The sequence below is a fragment of the Mobula birostris genome, chromosome 5 (assembly GCF_030028105.1).
Source record: "Mobula birostris isolate sMobBir1 chromosome 5, sMobBir1.hap1, whole genome shotgun sequence".
NCBI classification, from domain to species: Eukaryota; Metazoa; Chordata; class Chondrichthyes; order Myliobatiformes; family Myliobatidae; genus Mobula; species Mobula birostris.
Window position 1 is genome coordinate 207,074,876 of NC_092374.1, and position 14,384 is coordinate 207,089,259.

Genomic DNA, 14,384 nt, shown 5'->3' on the forward strand with positions numbered 1-14,384 from the left:
TTGTTCTGTATTTCATTCAAATACATAACTTGATTCTCATTGCTTTTATTTTTCTTTCCATGAAACTTCAGCTAATTTGGCCAAAATGTACCGGTCCCAATATGAACTATAAATTACAGGTATTTACTTATTATCATTTATGGTTTATTTTACTACATTTTGCAATGTACCACTGCCACAAAGCATCAAATTTCACAACGTACGTCGGTGATATTAAACCTGGTTCTGGTTCTGATCCAGAGTCAGAGTTCGTTGCTCTGTATTTCCAGCGTCTGCACAATCTCCCGTGTTTATGATACACCAACAAATTCCAAGTCCAGACAGGCGTGGAGGTAGAGCATTTTATTCCGTAACAATTTAGAAAACAATGCTTAGTGCTCTGTACAGTAAGTTATATACATCTTGCAAACAGTCCGCGCTTACCGCAATGACAGGTAACACATACACCATGAAACACATACGTTTACTAACAGTCTGCAGTTAACATGGTTCTTGGCCGAATCCGTAAAAACGCACACATTTATTAACAGTCCACAGTTAACAGGGGTCTTAGCCAAATCCATGAAGACACACATTGTAAAACAGAATAAGGTCCTCCCTCTTCCTCCTGTACATGCCATGCAGTCCGAGGGTGACCTGGAACAGACAACTCCTGTTACTGGACACCAACAGAGGACAGGGAATGCGGTGAAAGACGACAGTGAGTGAAGGAGGCAGGGAACGGATAACCGTGGCAAAGCCACAAAGCAAGTGACTTCAGGGAGCACCCTCATTCCGTCTGCCAGTACAGGCGTGATTTCCTGACGGCCCGCCATTTCAATTGGACTTCCCATTCGGACCATGTCTATCCACGGCCTCCTCTACTGCCACAACGAGGCCGCACCTCATATTGTATCTGGGTAGCCTCCAACCTAATGGCATAAACATGGATTTCTCAAACTTCTAGTAATTTCTCCCCATCAATCTCTTTCTCCATTCCTCATTCTGACTCCCCCCTTGTCCATCGGCTGTCCCTCTGGGTGAGATGGTGGGGTGGTGGGCAAAGTGTTGGGGCCACCCCTGGTGGGGTCTGGTCTGGAGCAGAGACCACCCTCATGGCCTCAGCACCCACATTTTCAGATTGTTTGCGGAGTCTGCGCTAGGATGCTGGCGGTTTACACAGCCAATCCGGTCCTCCTCCAGGCATTTAATCATTTCGGAGGCTTAGGGGAATGAGAGATGATCAGGTGAACACACTCAATCTTTTCCCAAGGATTGGGGAGTCAAGAACCAGAGGGCACAGGTTTAAGCTGAAAGGGGAGAGATTGAATAGGAATCTGAGGGGCTCGTGGAGGTGCTTGAGCTAAGTACATTAATAACATTTAAAATACAATGAGACAGGTCCCTACTGAATATTGAAAGGCCTAGTTAGATTGGACATGGAGGAGATGTTTCCAATCGTGGGGGGAGTCTAGGACCAGAGGACATGGCCTCAGCTTTGAGAGATGTCCATTTAGAACAGAGATGAGGAGAATTTTTCTTTTTATCCAGAAGGTGGCGAACCTGTTGAATTCGTTGCCACAGACAACTGTGGAGGCCAAGTCACTTGGGTTCATTTGCAGCGGAGGTTGACAGTCAGGGCATCCAGGATTACAGGGAGAAGGCATAGGAATGGGGCTGAGGGAGGGAATACAAGTCGGCCATGACGGAATGGCGCAGCAAACTCAATGGGCTGAATGTCTTATGGTATGTGGACGTACCTCCCTTCCCCCAACGATCACACTCAACACCTCATCCCCAACAGACCAAAAGCTGGTCCTTCCCAACCAGGGATATGTAGTAGTGAGTCACTGGGCAGAGAGACTTTCACATATTGCCCTTCCTCTGAGGGCAGATCCTTACTCCCCCCATTGAACCAAGTGTGGGGTCGAGCCCTGACTGGGGGAATATCTCTCAGCAACTATATCCATGCCTGTGTCTCCTCAGCCTCCGATAAGTTCAACTACTGACTGGACTGGGCTCTGCCGGGGCCAGCGGTAAGGTAAATCTATGGGAGGTGATGGCCAATGGTAGGCTACAGATGATGGGCTGATTTACTGATGACCAATTGTTGGGCAGAGGTGATAGGCCAGTTTTGAGGTTGGCCAATGGTAGGATGGAGCTGATAGGCTGATTTACTGATGACCAATTGTTGGGCAGAGGTGATAGGCCAGTTTTGAGGTTGGCCAATGGTAGGATGGAGCTGATAGGCTGATTTACTGATGACCAATTGTTGGGCAGAGGTGATAGGCCAGTTTTGAGGTTGGCCAATGGTAGGATGGAGCTGATAGGTTGATTTACTGATGACCAATTGTTGGGCAGAGGTGATAGGCCAGTTTTGAGGTTGGCCAATGGAAGGATGGAGCTGATAGGCTGATTTACTGATGACCAATTGTTGGGCAGAGGTGATAGGCCAGTTTTGATGTTGGCCAGTGGTAAGGTGGAGCTGATAGGCTGATTTATTGATGGCCAGTTGTAGGGCAGAACCGATAGGTTGCCTAAAACATAGTACAGCACAGTACAGGCCCTTCGGCCCACAATGTTGTGCCGACCCTTAAACCCTGGCTCCCATATAACCCCCCCACCTTAAATTCCTCCATATACATAAACAAGGAAGACTACAATGGGATGAGGGAAGAGTTGGTTAGGGTAAACTGAGAACACAGGCTATATGGTGGGACGGTTGAGGAACAGTGGAAGACTTTCAAAGAGATTTTTCATAGTGCTTAGCAAAAGTATATCCCAGTTAAAAGCAAGGACAGTGAGGGTGGGGAGAGCCAGCCTTGGATAACTAAGGAAATAAAAGAAGGCATCAAACTAAAAGCTCATGCGTACAAAGTCGCCAAGAGTACTGGGAAACTGGAAAATTGGGGAAACTAAAAAGTACCAAAGAACCAATAGGAAAGGGAAGACAGATTATGAAAATAAACTAACACAAAACATAAAAACGAACAGTGAAAGTTTTTATAATTATATAAAGCAGACCAGGGTGGCCAAAGTAGGCCCCTTGGAGGATGAGAAGGGGGAACTGATATTGGGTAATGAGGAAATGGCCGAGGCTTTGAATGACTATTTTGTGTCGGTCTTCACAGTGGAGGACACATCTAACATGCTGAAGGGAGATGATATGGATGCGATGAGGACCTCGATACGATAGCTGTCACTAAAGAGGTAGTGCTGAGCAAACTTGTGGGCCTAAAGATAGATAAGTCTTTTAGTTCTGATGGATTGCATCCCAGGGTACTGAAAGAAATGGCAGAGGTTAGGCTGAGGCTTTGGTGATAATTCTCTGGACTCTGGGCAGGTCCCGGCAGACTGGAAGATGGTGAATGTGACGCCACTTTTCAAAAAAAGGATGTAGGCAAAAGGCAGGTAACGTAGGCCAGTTAGTTTAACATCTGTAGTTGGGAAAATGCTTGAACCTATCATTAAATATGAAATCTGGAAAGAAATAGATCCATCAGGCAGATGTAGCATGGATTCAGCAAAGGCAGGTCCTGATTGACAAACTGGCTGGAGTTCTTTGAGGATATAACGAGTGCAGTGGATAGAGGGGAACAGATGGACGTTATTTACTTGGATTTCCACAAGGCGTTCAATAAGATGCCACATAAAAGACTTATCCATAAGATAAGGATGCATAGAGTTGGGGTGATGTATTAGCATGGATAGAGGATTGGTTAACTACTAGAAAGCAGAGAGTTGGGATACATGGTTGTCACTCTGGTTGGCAATCAGTGGTGAGCGGTGTGCCACAGGGGTCGGTGCTGGGCCCACAACTGTTCATGATATACATTAACGATCTGGAAGAGGGGACTGAGTGTAGTGTATCTAAGTTTGCTGATGACACTAAATTGAGTGCGAAAGCAAATTTTGCAGAAGATTTAGAGTCTGCAGAGAGATATAGATAGGTTAAGTGAGTGGGCAAGGGTCTGGTAGATGCAGTACAACATTGCTAAATGCAAGGTCATCCACTTTGGAAGGAAAAATAAAAGAGCAGATTATTATTTAGACAGTAAAAAATTGCAGCATGCTGCTGTGCTGAGGGACTTGGGAGTGCTTGTGCATGAATCACAAAAGGTTGGTTTGCAGGTGCAGCAGGCTATCAAGAAGGCAAGTGGAATGTTGGCCTTCATTGCTAGAGGGATTGAATTTAAGAGCAGGGAGGTCATGCTGCAACTATACAGGGTACTGGTGAGGCTGCACCTGGAGTACTGTGTGCAGTTCTGGTCTCCTTACTTGAGGAAGGATCTACTGGCTTTGGAGGCAGTGCAGAGGAGGTTCACCAGGTTGATTCCAGAAATGAGGGGGTTAGACTATGAGGAGGGATTGAGTTGCCTGGATTGTACTCATGGGAATTCAGAAGGAGGAAAGGAGATCTATTAGAAACATATAAAATTTTGAAAAGGATAGATAAAGATAGAGGCTGGAAAATTGTTTCCACTGGTGGGTGAGACATATAAAACTAGGACTAGGAGACACAAAATACTCTGCAGATGCTGGGGTCAAAGCAACACTCACAACATGCTGGAGGAACTCAGCAGGTCGGGCAGCATCCTTGGTTTCCAGGTTGCTAGGACTAGGAGACATAGCCTCAAGATTCAGGGGAGTAAATTTAGGACAGAGATGAGGAGGAACTGCTTTTCCCAGAGAGTGGTGAATCTGTGGATTTCTCTGCCCAACAAAGCAGTGGAGACTATCTCAGTAAATATATTTAAGACAAGGTTGGATGGATTTTTGCATAGTAGGGGTATTAAGGGTTATGGGGAAAAGGCAGGTAGGTGGAGATGAGTCCATGGTCATGATCTTATTGAATGGCGGGGCCGGCTCGATGGGCCAGATGGCCGACTCCTGCTCCTATTTCTTATGCTCTTATGGTCTTATTGGTGGGGAAAGGTAGGGCAGAGCTGATCAGCTGGTGCACTGATGGCCAATAGTAGGATAGAGCTGACAGGATGGTTTACTGTGGACGGTCTCTACAGGAACCGGGAGGTTCCCATCTCACCCCCACCCCCAATACACACCCATCTGTACGTACCCCTGGCCTCAGCAGAACTTCACAGGTTACTGACTCTTCTCCTGGAAAGAGATGAACAGCATGTAAACAGATTCAAATTCACAAATGCAAACTTCCTCCCTCCCCGAGAAAACCCTACCCTTCCTGCAAACCCCTTTCCCTCATTTGAGGTGGTCAGCGTAGGACCGGTCATCATAGGAGTGGTCTGCGTCAGAGTGGTAAGGCTTTGGCTCATGGGCTTTAGCTCAACAGGTGGAAGCGCGGCAAGTAGATAATTCTATTTATTTCTTTTTCTTATCTAACACTTGAAAGAATAGTGGGTATGTCTACAGGACCAGAGCTCTGTTCTGGGTGTCAGGTGTGGGATTTCCAGGAGATCAACAGCCTCCCTGGTGGCCACATCCACACCAGGTACATTGAGAAGCAGCTCCTTAGAGACCGTGTGAGGGAACTGGAGCTGCAGCTCAATGGCCTTTGGCTTGTTAGGGAAAGTGAAGCGGTGATAGTCAGGAGCTATAGGAAAGTAGTCACCCCAAGGCTACAGGAGACAGATAAGTGGGTGACTGTCAGGAGAGGGAAGGGAGAACATCAGACAGTGGAAAGCACCCCTGTGGCCATCCCCCCCAACAATAAGTACTTCATTTTGAGTATTGTTTGGGGGATGACCTACCTGGGGAACCTATAGCAGCCATGCCTCTGGCACTGAGTCTGGCCCTGTGGCTCAGAAGGGTAGGGAACTGAACAGGATGCCAGCAGTAATAGGGGGCTCTATAGTCAGGGGGACAGATGGGCATTTCTGTGGGCACGAAAAAGAAACATGGTTGGTAGTTTGCTTCCCAGCTGCCGGGGACTGCGATGTTTCTGAAGACGTCCACAATATTCTGGAAAGGGAGGGTTAGCAGCCAGAAGCTGTGGTACATGTTGGTACCAACGACACAAGTAGGAAAAGGGAGGAGGTCCTGAATACAGAATACAGGGAGTTAGGAAGGGTAGTTGAAAAGCAGAACCTCAAGGGTGGTAATCTCAGGATTGCTGATGTGCCACATGACAGTGAGGATAGGAATAGAATAAGGTGGCAGATAAATACAGTATGTGGCTGAGGAATTGGAGCAGGGGGCAGGAATTCAAATTTCTGGATCATTCTGGGGCAGGTGGGACCTGTACAAAAGGGACAGGTTGCACGTGAATCCGAGGGGCACCAATATTCTTGCAGGCAGATTTACTAGAGCTGTTGGGAGTGGTTTAAACTAATACGGCAGGGGGACGGGAACCAGGATGATAGAGCTGAGGATGAGCCAGCAGGTTTACAAGCAGATGATGGATGTAACATGAATGTAAGGAAGGACAAGCCCATGATTGGGTATGAATGCAGACAGAGTAAACAGTTAATTTGTACCACAGAGGCAAAATTCAGAAGGGCAGAGAATGCAGGACTGAAGATGTTGTATTTAAATATGTGTAGCATTTGGAATAAGGTGGACGAACTCATGGTGCAATTAGAGATGGGTCGGTATGACGTTCTGAGCATCACTAATCCGTGGCTGAAAGAAGGCCATAGCTGGGAGTTTAATATCAAAGGATTTACCTTGTATCGAAAGGACAGGCAGGGAGGCAGAGGTGGTGCTGTGGAATTACATATTTAGAAAGAGGTGACATAGGATCAGAGAATATTGAATCTTTGTGGGTAGACTTAAGAAATTGCAAGGGTAAAAAAACCACTAAGGGAATCATAACATAGTCATAGTCAGACTTTATTGATCCCGGGGGAAATTGGTTGACATAACATATTGGTCCTCATAACATATGGGGAGTGTTTGGCAGCTTTGGGCCTGTACTCACTGGAACTTAAAAGAATGTGTGGGGATCTCATTGAAACCTACCGAATGTTGAAAGGACGAGATAGGGTGGATGTGGAGAGGATGTTTCCCCTGGTGGGGGTATCCAGAACTAGAGGGCACAGCCTCAACATTGAGGGGTGACCCTTTAAAATAGAGGTTAGGAGGAATTTTTTAGCCAGAGAGTGGAGAATCTGTGGAAAGCTCTGCCACATGCTGTGGAGGACATGACTGTGGGTAAATTTAAAGTGAAATTTGATAGAGCCCTGATTGGTCAGGGCATCAAGGGTTACGGTGAATGTGGTTGTGTGGGATCCGGGATCAGTGAGCAGACTCAATGGGCTGAATGGCCTAATTCTGCTCCTACGTCTTACTGTCTACAACATCGCTGGGTCTAAACGCTGGAACTGCTTCCCCACCTCCTCCACCAGAGACCGCAGAGGTTCAGGGGGCAGTTGCCCCTCCTGCGCCTGAACCGCTGTCCTCAGATGCCGTTAGGTACGGACAGTAAGCGGCCGGATTACTTTATACAGGGAGGGGGGCATCTCTCACAATCTATCCTGGGCTGAACATATTGACGCAAACACACAGATTCATGACAGCTGCTTTTTTTCACCGGGAGCCTGAGGAGACTTGGTTTGTCACCAGAGACACTGTAAACCATCACACCTTCTGCTCACATCAGGAAGGGGGTCCCAGAGACGGGACTGGGGGCTGGTGAGAAACGCAGAGACGGGGAGGGGTGTGGGGACTGGGGACTGGGAGCTGGTGAGAATCATGGAGACGGGGACGGGTGTGGGGACTGGGGGCTGGTGAGAATCGCAGAGACGGGGAGGGGTGTGGGGACTGGGGACTGGGGGCTGGTGAGAATCACAGAGACGGAGAGGGGTGTGGGGACTGGGGACTGGGGGCTGATGAGTATCACAGAGACGGGGACGGGTGTGGGGACTGGGGGCTGGTGAGAATCGCAGAGATGGGGAGGGGTGTGTTGCAGAGATGCTCATTCGTACAGATGTACCGTGGAGAGCATTCTGACTGGTTGTGTCTCCGTCTGATGTGAAGGAATCACTGCACACGAGTTATGAACTCAGCCAGCTCCAAGAAGGACACGAGCCTCCCCACCCAGCACCGAGGACATCTTCAAAAGGTGATGCCATAAACAAATGGCAGCACCCATCGCTAAGGACCCCCATCACCCAGGACAAGCCCACTTTTCATTCCTACCATCGAGGAGGCAATCTAGAGGCTGAAGACACACACTCAATGCTTCTGGAACCCCTCTGCCATCAGATCTCTCAATGGACAACGAACCCATGAACACTTCCTCACTATTCCTTTCCGCTCCCGTTCGCACTACTTACTTAATTTGATTTTTTACATATTCACGAGATTTGCCAGTGATATGAAATCTGATTCTGAAGTTACCTTTTCTCCATCTTCAGTGCCAACGCTGAGCGCAGAGCCTGCAGGACGGACAAGACACAGCTGATTATCCTGACCCCACACACCTCCCTGCAGTGACCCCAGGCATCGGCACCCTCAACCATCACACCAACTGCTCACGTCAGGAAGGGGGTCACAGAGACAGGGAGGGGTGTTGGGGCTGGAGTTGGAGGGGGTCACAGAGACAGGGAGGGGTGTGAGGGCCGGTGTTGGGGGAGTCACAGAGACAGGGAGGGGTGTTTGGGCTGGAGTTGGTGGGGGGGTCACAGAGACAGGGAGGGGTGTTGGGGCTGGAGTTGGAGGGGGGTCACAGAGACAGAGAGGGGTGTCGGGGCTGGAGTTGGGGGGGGTCACAGAGACAGGGAGGGGTGTGAGGGCCGGTGTTGGGGGAGTCACAGAGACAGGGAGGGGTGTTTGGGCTGGAGTTGGTGGGGGGGTCACAGAGACAGGGAGGGGTGTTTGGGCTGGAGTTGGTGGGGGGGTCACAGAGACAGGGAGGGGTTTTGGGCTGGAGTTGGAGGGGGGTCACAGAGACAGGGAGGGGTGTTTTGGCTGGAGTTGGAGGGGGGTCACAGAGCCAGGGAGGGGTGTGGGGGCTGGAGTTGGGGGGGGTCACAGAGACAGAGAGGGGTGTCGGGGCTGGAGTTGGGGGGGGGTCACAGAGACAGGGAGGGGTGTGAGGGCCGATGTTGGGGGAGTCACAGAGACAGGGAGGGGTGTGGGGGCCGGAGTTGGGGGAGGTCACAGAGACAGGGAGAGGTGAAGAGGCCAGAGAGAGTCACAGAGATGGGGAGGGGTGGGGGTTTTACAGAGACGGGGAGCGGTCTGGAGGCTGGCACAGAGACGAGCAGGGGTTTCGGGGCCAAAAGAACAGAGGCCGGACTGTCCGTACAGGGACCAGCTCCTGCTCTCCCCGTCCCCCTCCTGTCAGATCCATCCCCAGCCCAGCCGATGGTCGCCACAGCCCGGCAGCGGGTGCTCACCTTGTGGGAACACACAGCAGTACAGCAGTTTCAGAGCTCCGTACAGGACAAAGGCACAGATCAGCATCCCCACTGCCTCCTCCACTGAGGGTCCCGACGCTCCTGTGGACACATTAGGAAGATTTAAACAACTCACCCACCCCTCATCGGCACAGACAGCAGCTGGGCTGCACCGGATGCATGTGTTCCCGTCGGACCAGGAAACAGGGCTGGGAACGCAGGATCATCTCTCTACCCATAGGGTCTTGAGGGAGCACTGCAGGACGAGTGGCGGTAGAGGAGGGACGCTGGAGGGGCGGGTGGGGCACGGGAGACACTGCAGAGAGGCAGAGCTTGAGAAGAGACAAGGGGAATGCCGGGAAGTCTATGGCCAGGCACTCTGGTAGAAGGGATAAAAGGACAGACTATTTTCTAAACGGCGAGGCAAAGGGACTTGGGAGCCCTCGTGCAGGATCCCCTGAACATTAACTTGCAGGCTGAGTCAGTGGTGAGGAAGGCAAATGCAATGTTATTATTCATTTTGGGAGGGCTAGAATATCAAGGTTGTAATGCTGAGGCTTTATAAGGCACTGGCAAAGCCTCACCATGTATTGTGAGCAGTTCTGAGACCCTGATCTCAAAAAAAGGATGAGCTAAACTTTGGATTAGATTTTTTTGCCTCCAGGATAAACACGAAGGAGGCCTGAAACCTTCTCTGGTGTTTAAATGGCATTATGTTATTGCATTGTATTGCATTTAAGAAAGTAACCATCCTATTCATGCATCTGAGTTGAGCTTTTGTACATTGCTTGTACTGGCTGATACTTGATTTTGTTTATTGTTTATTTATTTTATTTGTTTTATGGCATTGAGTACGAGAGTTGCAAACTCATTTTCGCTGTATTGGTGCACGACATTTTGTACCATGCAGTGACAATGAAGGTATTTCATTCTGTTATGAATTTCACAATTTTAACATTAATGGAAAAGACAAGCGTTTAATGTTGTGGAAGGACCGCCATGAAAGGCGGCCCATGCAGCGGGAAAGGTGGCGAGAGAGGGACACCGAGGCTGGGGAAGGGGGCTTCTGCTCTGAGAGAGGAACGGTGGTTGAGGGGAGGCAGGGGAGAGCATTGCCCCGTGGGAGGGCAGGGAGGAGAGGGTGCCACACTGTGGGAGGGGGCTCGGCAGTGGGAGGAGGGAGCATGCTGTGGTCTTCACCTGCCACCTTCAGCGTCAGGCTCTTCCTGAGCCCACCCTTCACGGAGACGTGCTGCACGTGGCAGGTGTAGACGCTGCCGTGATCGGCAGCGGCGGGGCGGACCGAGATGACGCTGGTCACGTTGAAGGTGCCGTCGCTGTTCTTGTCGTGTCCGTTCAGCCAGCTGTTGGGCAGCACCTCCGCGCTGCTGTTCCCGGGGGCCCTGCGGGTCCACGTCATGCTGACGTCCAGCGGGTAGTAGCCCAGCGCCTCGCACAGGATGTCCTGTGGCTGGTCCGGATACAGGTACAGTGGGTCCGGTCTCAGCACCAGTGTTGGTGGCTCTGCATGGACACGCAGGGGCAGTGAGACAAGGAAAAACGTGGAACAGGACAGAAATAGCCTCTTACGCCCACCTACTCTGAGCCAAACTGCTCCTCTGTGTGTTCTCCCATCATCCTGTACTGGGACCACAGCCCTCCATACCTCTCCCATCCAGGTACCTTTCCAAACTTCTCTTAAATGATTAAATCAAACCTACATCCACTTCCGCTAGCAGCTCGTTCCACAATCTCACCAACCTGTAGGCGAAGAACCTCCCCCTGGCGTTCTCCTTAAATATTTCACCTTTCGCCCTTAACCCATGACTTCTAGCCATAGTCTCACCCAACCTCAGTAGGAAAAGCCTGCTTGCGTTTACCCTATCCATACCTCTCATAATTTTGTATACCTCCATTAAATCTCCCTTCAATCTCCATGTTCTAAAGTCCAACCCCTGTTCAACCTTTCCCTATAACAAAGGTCATCCAGACCCGGCAACATCTTGTAATTTTTTTCTGCACTCTTTCACTCTTATTTACATCTTTCCTGCAGGTGTAACCAAACCTGCACACAATACTCCAAATTAGGCCTCACCAACATCTTATACAACTTCAACATAACGTCCTAACTCCTGTACTCAGTACTTTGATTTATGAAAGCCATCATGTCAAAAGCTTTCTTTACGACCCTATCTAACTTGTGACACTACTTTCAGTGAATTATGGATTTGTGTTCCCATATCCTTTTGATCTACCGTTCACTCTGTAAGACCTACCTTGGCTGGTGCTCCTAAAGTGCAACACCTCGCACTTTTCTGCATTCAATTCCATCTGCCATTTTTCAACCCAGTTTTCCATTTGGTCCAGATCCTGCTGTAAACTCTTATAGTCTTCCCCACTGTCCACTACGCCCCCAATCTTGGTGTCATCCACAAATTTGCTGATCTAGTTTACCACATTATCATCCAGATTATTGAAATAGATGACAAACAACAACAGACCCAGCATCAATCCTGATGGAACATCTCTAGTCACAGGACCCCCCCCCACCCTCAGAGAGGCAACCATCTATAACTACTCTTGCTTCTCCCATAAAGCAAATGTCTAATCCAATTTACTACCTCACCTCCTCGACCAACATCCCAAGTGGGACCTTGTCGAAGGTTTGCTAAGGGCTGCGTAGCCAACAACCACTGCCCTACCTTCATCAACTTTCCAGTTAACTTCCTCGAAAAACTCTAAGATAGGTTAGACACGACTTACCACGCACAAAGCCACGTTGACTATCTCTAATCAGTCCCGATCTATCCAAATAATTACACATCCGGTTCTTTAGAACTCCCTCCAATATCTTTCTTAAGCAGTGGAACAATATTAGCGATCCCCCAATCCTCCGGCACCTCTCCTGTAGCTCAGGATCTTCTAAACAGCTGCTGTGGCCCATTGCAATCTTGGCAGTTGCCTCCCACAGGGTCTGAGGGAACACCTCGTTAGGCCCTGGGCATTTATCCACCCTAATTTGCCTCAAGACAGCAAACATCTCCTCTTCTGTAATCTATACAGGGTCCATGGACTCGATGCTGCTTTGCCTCACCCCTCCCCATCTCTGTGACTCTCTCTGACCCCTTCACCCCTCCCTGCCTCTGTGACTCCCCCCCCCCAACTCCGGCCCCCACCCCTCCCCCCACCAAAACTAGTCTGCAGTCTCTACAAATTTGTTTCTCTAAGTCCCACTACTGGGTGGCCTACAATGCAATTCCATTAATGTGGTCATACCATTCTTATTGCTCAGTTCCACCCATAACGACCAACCAGACAAGCTCTCCTGTCTGTCCTGACTGAACATTGCCATTCAGGTCTAAGACAGCAGAACGTTAGAATAGCCTACCACCACCTAACGATGGAATAGCCTAACACCATTGCACTCACAGGGGCACGGGACGATGACAGAGGGGCGAGGACGGAGACTAACGGGCTGAAGGGTGGACGTACCTAAGATGTGGAGGCTGACGGATTGCTGGGCCTGCAGGTTGGGGGCATACACGGTGCAGATGTATGTGCCGTCCTGCTGTAGGCTCACATTGTGCAAGACCAGTGACGCGTTCCCGCGGCTGTGGAGAAGGTCGAGCAGAAGTTCCGCACCCTCCTGCGCTACGTGTACCCGGTCCTGCAGCCCGTTGTAGGCGTAAACCACATGCCCGGAGCCCTCGAACTGGTAGCGCCACTCCACCGCGAATCCCATCGACCGGTCCAGGGTGAAGCCGCAGTCCAGTAGTACATCTTGACCCAGCCTGGCGCTGGCCTGGGGCTCCCGGCTGAAGACATTCAGCACGACTGCAGGAGACAGAGAGGAGGGAGTCACTATTGTCAAGGGGAGCCTGGAGATGAGCAGGTGCCCAACCGTGGCAGAGACATTACACCCTCCCTCCACATCTCCCTCAGATATAAGAGCAGAGAGGTCCTTCTGCAGCTGTACAGGGCCCTGGTGAGACCACACCTGGAGTACTGTATACAGTTTTGCTCTCCAAATTTGAGGAAGGACATTCTTGCTATTGAGGGAGTGCAGCGTAGGTTCACAAGGTTAATTCCTGGGAAGGCGGGACTGTCATATGTCGAAAGATTGGAGCAACTGGGCTTGTATACTCTGGAATTTAGAAGGCTGAGAGGGGATCTTATTGAAACATATAAGATTATTAAGGGATTGGACACGCTGGAGGCAGGAAGCATGTTCCCACTGATGGGTGAATCCAGAACCAGAGGCCACAGTTTAAGAATAAGGGGTAGGCCATTTAGAACAGAGTTGAGGAAAAACTCTTTCACCCAGAGAGTGGTGGATATATGGAATGCTCTGCCCCAGAAGGCTGTGGAGGCCAAATCTCTGGATGCTTTCAAGAAAGAGATGGATAGAGCTCTTAAAGATAGTGGAATCAAAGGTTATGGGGATAAGGCAGGAACTGGATACTGATTGTGGGTGATCAGCCATGATCACAGTGAATGGCGATGCTGGCTTGAAGGGCCGAATGGCCTATTCCTGCACCTATTGTCTATCTCACACCCTTCCCTCTGTGCAGCACTCCCTCAGTCCTGCCCCTCCCGCAGTGCGACTCTCCCTCTGTACCACCCCTCCCACAGCAGGACAAGCCAGCACTGCCCACTGCGCTCCCCAACAGGAATAAGGCGGGTGTACCTGAGGTCTGCACGGGTGCGGGGTCCTGTTCTCCGCCGGGGTCCGACACCACGCGGTGGAGGCTGCTTACGCTGAAGGAGCGGTCGCGGGTGTGCAAGTGGGTGCTGAGCCAGCGGCCTGACTGGTAAGCCGGGGTCCGTTCGTCTTCCGACAGGGGCGTGGCCCAGGCCAGGACTGATTCCTGGGGCAGGTACTTGTTAATCTCACAGCCGTGCTTCTCCCTCACGTCCGGGGGCTGGTGAAACCCCGGGTGTCCGGTAACCTGAGAGTGATCTGTTCCAGGGATGAGGGTGGGGAAGATTAGAGAATAATTCTGCTCATGCTGGGAATTCAGAGTAACACTTGCAAAGCACTGGAAGAACTCAGCAAGTCAGGCAGTGTCCAAGGCGAGGAATAAACAG

The 14,384-nt window shown here is 50.3% G+C and overlaps 1 protein-coding gene across 3 annotated transcripts in view; it reads right to left on the reverse strand.

The window, feature by feature from the left end:
* Positions 1 to 327: 327 nt before the first annotated feature.
* Positions 328 to 14,384, reverse strand: part of LOC140198322 (tapasin-like) — a 29,384-nt gene continuing 15,327 nt past the window's right edge. For 2 of the 3 annotated variants that reach the window (XM_072259413.1, XM_072259415.1), the window contains exons 3-9: positions 13,984 to 14,256; positions 12,789 to 13,130; positions 10,497 to 10,820; positions 9,297 to 9,398; positions 8,296 to 8,333; positions 5,057 to 5,097; positions 328 to 636 (exon numbers count right to left, since the gene is read on the reverse strand). In XM_072259413.1, the coding sequence (XP_072115514.1) occupies positions 5,083 to 5,097; positions 8,296 to 8,333; positions 9,297 to 9,398; positions 10,497 to 10,820; positions 12,789 to 13,130; positions 13,984 to 14,256 (1,094 nt within the window). In that variant the 3' untranslated portion in view covers positions 328 to 636; positions 5,057 to 5,082. The other variant, XM_072259414.1, reaches the window with a different exon arrangement.